Source organism: Equus quagga, chromosome 21 (assembly GCF_021613505.1).
Source record: "Equus quagga isolate Etosha38 chromosome 21, UCLA_HA_Equagga_1.0, whole genome shotgun sequence".
Lineage (NCBI taxonomy): Eukaryota > Metazoa > Chordata > Mammalia > Perissodactyla > Equidae > Equus > Equus quagga.
The window spans coordinates 41,078,763-41,087,782 of NC_060287.1; the positions used below are offsets into that span (position 1 = coordinate 41,078,763).

The window sequence follows — 9,020 nt, forward strand, 5'->3', positions numbered from 1 at the left end:
CCTCTACACCCCACCCCTTCACACCCCTCTGTGCTCTGCCCCTTCACGCGGGTCTCATCCAAGTGTCCCCACCTCTGGCCCCTGCCCCGGCTTTGCAGAATGCAGCATGTGCTACCATGGTGAAGCCAGGCCGCGCTGACTTCGCTCGTCTTCCCAGTTTTGCAGGTATTTCGCTTTTATTTCATGTGTAGTGTCTACAGAGACTTGTTACAGTGCTCTTTTTATTGAATGCAAATACAAGCAATCAATTAGTTTATAAATTTCCACATATGTGGCCTTAAAAAATAAAGCAGGAAAAGGGTTGGATAAGTTAATTTGAATTTTCCTGTGAAAATTTTTCTGTGATTTTTAGTATTTATAACCTGCGTATTTAAATTATTTGAAACTTGATTTATCTGAATTCGTGGATACAAGAGCAAAAGTTCAGCTTTCCACTTACACTGACTTCACCAATAGCCATGAGTGGACCCTGTCTCAGCACAAACAAGTCAGGCGTGACATTCACTGACAGACCAGGCACATCATTAGTAACCCATCGTTTTACAGACAAGAGAGGAGGCCAGGGAAATGAAATTACTCGCAGTACCCCTGTCTCCAGAGTGTCGGAGCTGAGCTCTGGTCCTGAGCCCGGCCCTGCTCCTTCTGCTGCACACGTGCCGCACAGATCCAGCACACTGATCCCATCAGGAGAATTACACTGAATGTAGAATTTGCTTCTCAGTTCTGATGAGAGTTAAAATGTCAGTACTTGTTGGTTTATGAGACATGTTTTTTCATTTAGAACTGTTGGCATTAGATATTTACTCAGCAATCACAGCTCCCCATAGGAAAAGGAGTCTGACTGTGACCAGGCTCTTTATGTAGGTGGGACAGCACTGTCAGATCACCTAACTACTTTATGTTTCAGTTACACTGATGATGAACAAATTTAAGGAAGGGCAGTCTTTTCAAAGGATGGTGGACAAAACTTTGTATTTTTAAATGTAGTGGAGGCAAGGAAACTACACACGTCTGGAGTCATTTTTGGTAGCTTGTTTTTCTGGGTTAGGATTCTACACAGCCACAGCAGCCAGTATCGCACATGCTTTATGACTGAAACTTGACTTTCCTAAATGATTATTACCAAGAGTCCCTGGGACCAGCCAGCTAACACGTATGCCTAATATAGCGGAAATAATGACGGGAGCCATTAAAAACAGCCCCTGGAAAGACGTTTTCAATTTTTCATTTACAAAGCAAATCAAGCTTCCTAATTAGCTACAACACACTGGAAAGCTCAGCTCCTACTAGCCTGCAAGCCCTTGCTGTCTGCTTCCTTGGGTCATCTCTGTTACACGAACAGCTTGGCTGCTTTCTTTAGTTCACTCGTGTTCAAAGAACTCGTGGCAGGCAGTGGTAACCATGGCAACGAAGGCCATAAATTCCTGGAAGTCACATTCACCGTCTCCATCGTTGTCCAGTGTTTCCATGACTTTGTCGACAACCTCCTGCTCTTTGATTTCCTGAGAGAGAAGAGAAGTTGCCCAGCTTATTTTTAAAGGAAATTTAGGGCCATCAAAACGATTAAAAGTTGGCTGGCTTTAATAATTTGTGTCAGAAACAACCTAAGATATAAAATGCAAAATGCCGGAAAAGATTTCTCCTGTGACCAGGGGCTGTTGGCCCTGTAGAACGCTCTGGGGATCTGTGCCTTCTCTTCTATCTTCCTTTAGGTCCACTGGGACCTGGGCTGTTTAAAAGACTGTGGAACAACCAAGATCTGAAAAACTGCAGGTTGTTATCACTGTGCTTAAAACAAAACACCCAGAAAAGAAGAATACAGCCTAGACCAGCATGAGCATATTATATGCAAATGTCTTGAAACGAACAAAAAAACCCCTAAGGTTTTCGTTGTTTCTGTGTGCGGAAGTCCCTATAGTGGAGGCTTCCAGTGGATTTTCATGTTTTGAAAGTGTTTTTTTGGCTGAAATAACTCTTGGGAACATGTCCTAGATTTGCTAACTCTTTGTGTTCTTTTTGCCACTTGAGTTACTTTCTACTTCATGGAACTTTTCCGGACAGTTCTCCCGCCCAACACGGAAGCCAAGAGAATGGTGTTGCAAAGTCTCAAGGAGCAAACACAGTGCAGGACTACAAATGTGGTGGAAGGAATGTGGTGCTGAATACTAAAGAAGAGCATAAATGCAGATTGCTCAGAATAACCAATCCCTAGGGCAGGAGATCTTTGCCCAAAGAAGTCAAGTGAAATGTACAATGGCTGCCTTGAATATAAAACATGAAAGACTGAGATTCCAGTGGGGGTTGGGGTGGGCCCTATAAACATCTGCTAAAAGATGGATGGGAGTAGTGCATTAATTTCAGTACATTCTAGATTTGCCTCCAAACTGAAATTACCTTGATAAAAAAGGCCAACAAGTTTCATGATATCTTGATACACTGACTATGAATTCTTTATCTTTTATAAATTGTGGTTCCCATATGCTGAGCACTTTCTATGTTTTAAAATCAATAATTAATAATAGTAGCTACTAATTGTTAGGCTTTCATTATATGTTAAGCACTTAACAAACACTGTCTTATTTCATCCTTACAACAGTCGTTTTTACAGAAGAAACTGGAACTTTTTGATTGTTAATTTGGAAGGCAGGATTGGTGGGACTAGATAATTGAACATGCAAGTGAGGCAGCTGCCACTCTGAACTTGGATGCCTGAGAAAATCATTCCCAGAATCAGACTAAGGGATGCCACTCTCCTTCAAGCCTGCAGGCTGCTTCCCCTGCTCTGGCGGTGCCATTCACAGCAATGGAGTGTTTGAGTGGGAGTAGGGACAGGAGAACCCCAGCTAGCCCTGCAGACAATGGGTGCTGCCTTGTTGCTGGAACCTAGGGCTTGTTCTGTACTGAGAGGCTCAGCTAGCTCAGGAGAGCAGCTACCCATCACTGTGCAGCAGGACCCTGCCCTGGTCCTCTAGTATCTTCCCCTGAATTAGCTCTTGGTCAGACACTAGGACACTGGTTCATTGTCTGGCCATTTCCCCTGTCTGTGATTGGTCCCTTCAATGACCTTGGTTCTGGGCACTAAGGGAAGGTCACGTATCAGGTGGATTGCAGTTCTTTGCCTCAAAGGCACAAGACTGATATGCAGTAGAGATACTAGGTGGCTGATCCAAGGGTAGTAGAGACAGTGGGTAGGGAAGTGAGTTCTCGATGAGGTGTCTGGACATACTTCCACTACAGGCCAGAGCAGGAACTGCCTGGCGAAGGACAGGGCTCATCGGGGCCCTCATGCAGCTTCCTAAGTTAGGGTCTCAAGCTGAAGGCAGTTCCTCTCCAACATCCCTTGCTCCATGGAGCCCCCTGCAAGGTCTGAGGGCCTCCAAAGGATGCAGGGACCTCTCTCATGCCCTCAGTCAAGTAGGTTGTAGCTGTTCACTGATGTGCCAGGCTAGGTACCCCAAAAGCAGAGGCCATGTCTTCGGGCCTGTGTCTCTCCAAGTATTGAACATAGTGACTGCTCAGTAAATATCTGCTGCGTGAATGGCATATTTTATCACCATGGTGCATGCTAAACATCTAGCTAAAATAGTCCTTTTCCCAAAAAAAAAAAAATATAAAGCTTATTTATAACTACTTTTTTTATATGTTCACTATGGCCCATGATAAGTCATGAGTGTATTTTCCATCCCATTCCGCTGTCATTATTGCTATAAATTCTTAGATTTTTTTCAGAGAAAAGTCAGCATTATTTGGAACCTTTGAGACAGTTTTGAGACAGCAGTTTTTCCTTGATGTTTCTATTAGAAGCAAAACAGATGAAAACGAAAACAATGGGGCCCATCTAAGCTAGCCTCCATAATGAGAGTTCAATTGTGAAAGTAACTTTTCAGAAGCAACCTAGGAATCCTGAAATGGAACTGGAATCACCTTCAGGCCAGCTCAGAAGAGAAAGTGTGCAGGTGGTTTTATAAGTGGAAAGGAGAGTAGTTACACAGTTGATTTTAAAAAGCAAGACTCACCTCTAAAAAATGAGAAAGCTCATTGTTGATGAGCTCTTTGAGTTCGGATTTCTTCAGCTTGTGCTTGTCGCCCTCCCTTCCAGAATATTGATGGAAAACATCAATGAGGGCCACCATGGCCTTCTCCAGCTCAGACATCCTAAGGATCCACAAAGGAAAAATGCCTTCTCATGCTTCTGCCTTGTTTGTACATAAAACAGTTAAAGTGTTATCTATACAGACCTAGCCAGAGGAGGAGGCTAGGCTGGCCTTGGCTCATCTCCTCTTTCACGCTTAGAGAAGGGCATTCTGGGACCTTGCACAGTTGTCAAAATTCTCCCATCTGCCTCTTAAATCCATTCTTCCACCCTCTCCTCCCTTCTCTGTGCCTGTGGACCACACTGATAAGTTCCCATGCCCTCTGGCTTCTGGTTGGCTTTGGCCAATGGGAAACTTCAGCAAAAATACAGAGGCAGAGCAGTGAAGGAGCACAGGGGTTGGTTCCTGCCTCCTCACCGGCAGGCCACCCTCTGCCCCTGCAGGGCTCCAAGATGAAGTGACAGAGTGTGGGTGAGCAAAGCATCAACTGTAAGCTGTTAGAATTAATCAGAAAGAAGGTGACCAGGAGCCAAATGAGGATACAAAAGTCTATGGTATTCCTATATTCTATCAGTAAACAGAAAACGTAGTAGAAAAGTCCTATTCCTATAGCAACACAAATATTACTTAAGAATAAGTTTAGCAGAAAAGTGCAGGTTCTTCGAAAAGATTCTAAGGATCATAAAATGTAGGAACTTGCTTTCCTTTGACGTAATATATAACTTTAGCTCATTTTTAATTAAAATACTTATGGAATTTTTTTGATGGGTGAGGAACATGACCAAAAAACCGCGGTAAAATTCAACTGGAAAAATAAATGTAGTAGAATTGCCACAAATTTTTTTGCAAAAGATCAATGAAAGGTACTTTGACCTACCAGAAACAAAAATGTATTATAAGGTTACATGATAAGCTGGTTCTGAGGCAAGAAGCTGAGCCACAGCCAGGTATTTAGTATTCGTGGAGGTGCTGCCTCGAGTGAATCAGGATGTGGCACTTATTCACTAATGTGATGGACAAGTGCCGGAATAAGTGTTTCTCTGCTTTATCAATGTGAAAGAAACTTCCTACATCCCTCACAACATGTACCTTATCCCATAGCCTGCAAACTGAGGAAATATCTATTTAATCCTGTGAATTAGGCACATTTTACAAAGGATGGCTCGCCAATTGTCTCTTAAAACTAAGACACTCAGCCAGAGAAATTTACCAACTTTTGGCCTTGAGTTCTAATCATTAAAGAATCTTTGCACTGCCATAGTTAAAGATAATTCAAAAGTTACGTCTAATCATTGAAAAATCATTCCCACGTTAAGTCTGTCACATCTTTAAAATAAATTGGAATAAAATTTTTAAAATTTTATTTATTTCTGATTTCCTAAAGGAAAAAGGGTTGAGAATTTTTGTCTTGGCCTGATCTTTGCTAAATTTACCCTATTAGTAGTCAGTATACTTTGTTTTGCTCTTAAATCCCTAAAAATAAGATATATCACATGTAGGTAGAACATTTACGTGGATTAAAGTCTTTAGTATGTCATACTTTCTTATTGTTTGCGCTCAAGTTTTTAATTATTAATTTTTTTTTTAAGTAACAAAACAAAAACCCCAGGAAAGTTTTGCATCATCTTGATGCTTCTTAAAGTCTGTGATAATTTGGGGAAGGGGAGCCTAAACTATTTTTTCATGAAGAATGCCTTCTGGAATTTTTTTAAAGGAAAGGCATAAAACATATATTCTGTATATTTGAAAACTCCATAGAATGTGATTTTCTTCCTAACCACACACTACAAGTTAATTAAAAATTTTTTTCCTGTTAAATTCTTCACTTTGACTGTGAAACAATTGATGGTTTAAAACTTGTTTTTTAAGAAAGATGTAAATCAAATATCTATGTTTCCTTTTCACTTCATTCTGTGAATGTTCTGCATTAATCTTTTTATATCAAAAACAAGAGAACTTTGGGGCTTTAATTCCTTAGAAGGACACATCACACGTGTGTTCTAAGGAAGGGGTCCTACCTCCCTGAGAAATTGTAAGAGTCAGGAAAGTTAAATTCACTATAAGTGCCAATTTCTTTGACCCATTTTGTATTTACTTTTAAATTGTAAATTTACTTGTAAATTTACCTGCCAGTTGTCATGTAATTTCTGAATGGTGTCCTGGGGAACCCTGACATTTCCCGTTGAGGGAAACTGGAAAACCGTGAAGCAGGTATGTACCAAGGGCCAGGGCAGAAGCCACGAGAAGAGAAAACATTTCTTTATGAGATAGAGTTAAACTAGCATCAGGTTGCCCGTCATTCTCAGCACCCCCAGGGAAGCAAAATCCCTGCTCTTCAAGGAGCAAAGATTGCAAAATATTGCAGAGAAGCAGTATTTGTAGTACTTCTGGAGAGATGTCAGCAATCACCTCTGAGCCACCAGACCTGATGTTTCTCCAATTTATAGTAATAAAAATATAGGCAAAATGAACCTCTAGCTATCTAGAGTTGAGGTGGTCATGTCCACAAAACAGTAGTAAGATCCACACTTTTGAAATGATGCCAGTTATCCTAAAGGGACTTTTTAAACTGCTGCTCAGTTCCCAGCCCCACCTTCTCCATCCCCTGCCCCCAAAAAGAAAAGAATAGCTTTTCCTGAGCTCTCACATCAGTGGTTGTTGGTTGCAGCTCCTCGTCGCTGCTCCTCGTTGCCGCTGGCTGCAGAGTCTGGAGTAGCAAGAGTGATGGGCAGAAGAAGCCTCTTATTCCTTGCTCCCTGGGCGGTCAGGGCGTAGGCCCAGTGCAGTCTCACTGCAGACCGAGGCAGCCAATGGGGGCCGAGGGCGGGGGTTGGGGTGGCTGGGGCGGCCGGGCCTGCACACAGGGCTGCATTGACCAACAGCCACAGCCACCCGGGGGCTCGCGGGGGAGCCAGGACTGCACATGGGGCAGGAAGTGGGGAGTCAGCTTTTTGTGCTATTTTTTAATTTATACATGAATATTGATGTTCCTCTAAAGGCAAGGTTAGGGGTGGGGAGAGGAGAGAGATTAATTGATTCAGACAAGGCAGATATGCAGCCAAGAACATGAAGCTTTCAAGTACAGGCTGAATGCAGGGGATTCAACCCTGAATGCAGGGTTGACAACAGAAAGGCCCTAAGCTTCTCTCCCCTGGTCTGGCCCCCACCCACAGATAGGTCGCCCTGTGGACATCAGTACTCTCAGCCAAGCAGGGCTTCCTTGAGAAGCCACTGAGCCCAGCCTCTGCAGGAACTGAAATGTGTGGCAAAATAGAAACTTGATGTTTTTAGGGAAAAATCCTTGTTTAGTATGATTGAGGGGACATGGCAGGCACACCCCAAGGCCTCTTTCATCCCAGGGTGAACAGTCACAGACTGTCAGAGTTAGACAGTACCCTGGATGTGTTATAGAGAGGTAGAGGTGGTGTGCCCTTCTCTGAGGCCCCACAACCAGCCACAGGAAAGCTGAGTGCAGACTCCGCACTGCCCATCTTCAATGGTACCCTACCTGAGCTATTTCCAAGCAGAAACGTGAACAGTAGGCATTCTTTTAGGCAAATTATACAAAAAGCATTTGCCCAAACTCATCAAAGGACGTCTGAACCAGAATCAGGGCCCTTGTGCTGACTCGGGTTTATAGTGGCCACAAAATGATCAACACACAAGGAAGTCTGTGGACACAGTTATTTTGTTGTCATCTGTTTTACCAGGAAATTCTTGACTGTTCAACGCCCAGACATATGCCCTGGAAACATCAGGGGGCTGTGAGCCTTGGGGCTTGAGTTGTCCCTCCCTTGACCTGTCAGCCTGTCCCTACACCCCCATGAGTGGGACGTGAGCAATGTAATTTGGCCCTACTTCCTCAGCTGCCCCACAGGCTGCTGTCTCCTGAAGGGTCAGACACCTGCTTGCTCTGTGAATCACAGAACTTGCCCAAGTCCAAGGAAGGAGCAACTGTGTGCTGGGTGCGTTGTGTGTGCCAGCTGCTATGGCTGAGGGAGCGCCACTCCTGCACACCGTAATCATGTCTCCTGAGTGCAACCTGGACTCTGGGTTTACCCTTCAGTGTGCACAAAAAAGCTTCAGCCTGTTCATGCAAGGGTAAAAAAAATAGTTTGAAATCCACTCATCCAACTGCTGGACACGTGGGCATGGTGCCTGCCCTCTGTACACAAACCTCACAGCCTCCTGGGACAGCCAAGTGCAGTGCCATGTGCCTACTCTGTTCCAGGCTCTGTGGGAGCAGGCAGGGGCAGACGTTCTTCAGAGAGGTGGGAGAATGGTGTCAGGGCTCACAGGCTGCGAGAAAAACTGCCCATCTGGATGAGAGGGGCTTTCAAGTGCTGAGGGGCCTTCAAGATGGTATCCCATCCACCCCCAGGAGCTCACAGACATGAGACCTTTCGAAGAACACAGGAAGGACGTATATGACCTCTCCAAGTTTCCACACTCACAGCTGCAAGGCTTAATCTCAGTGCCTTCACTTGACGGAGGTGTGACTTCGGACAAATTAAAGCTGTTCTGTGAGAGGAGTGATCATAGGCCTCACCTCAAAGGGTTGTCTGGGCCCAGAAGTCCTTCTCAACTTTCACACTTCCAGATTACCCTGGCTCCTTCTCCTGACACCCCAGTTTTGAGTCTCCTGTCATCAGACTAGATGCCCTGATCTAGTCATGTGTGACTTGCACGTTCACTCCCTCCCTCTAACCGTATTCCACAGGAGGGCCCTACATTGAAGCAACTAGAAATATGTTATTGCGTGGGACACCCAGGAAGCTCTTTGTAGTCTACGTATGACCATATGGGATGCTACCATTGAAATAGGCTCCCTGATTTCAACGGGGATCATGGGATTTCAGGGTAGTAGAGCTGAATGACTGCACTCAACCATCAGACTGGGTGGGTGTGTCCACTGTGAAGGTCAGA

At 44.2% G+C, this 9,020-nt stretch overlaps 1 protein-coding gene across 1 annotated transcript; it reads right to left on the reverse strand.

Annotated features, from left to right (window-relative positions):
• Positions 1-210: 210 nt before the first annotated feature.
• S100B (S100 calcium binding protein B) lies at positions 211-6,820 on the reverse strand. The gene is made up of 3 exons (XM_046648191.1): positions 6,742-6,820; positions 4,017-4,155; positions 211-1,502 (listed from the first exon to the last, which is right to left on the reverse strand). Coding segments are annotated over exons 1-3 (282 nt in total). The 5' UTR covers positions 6,744-6,820; the 3' UTR covers positions 211-1,361.
• Positions 6,821-9,020: the final 2,200 nt, after the last annotated feature.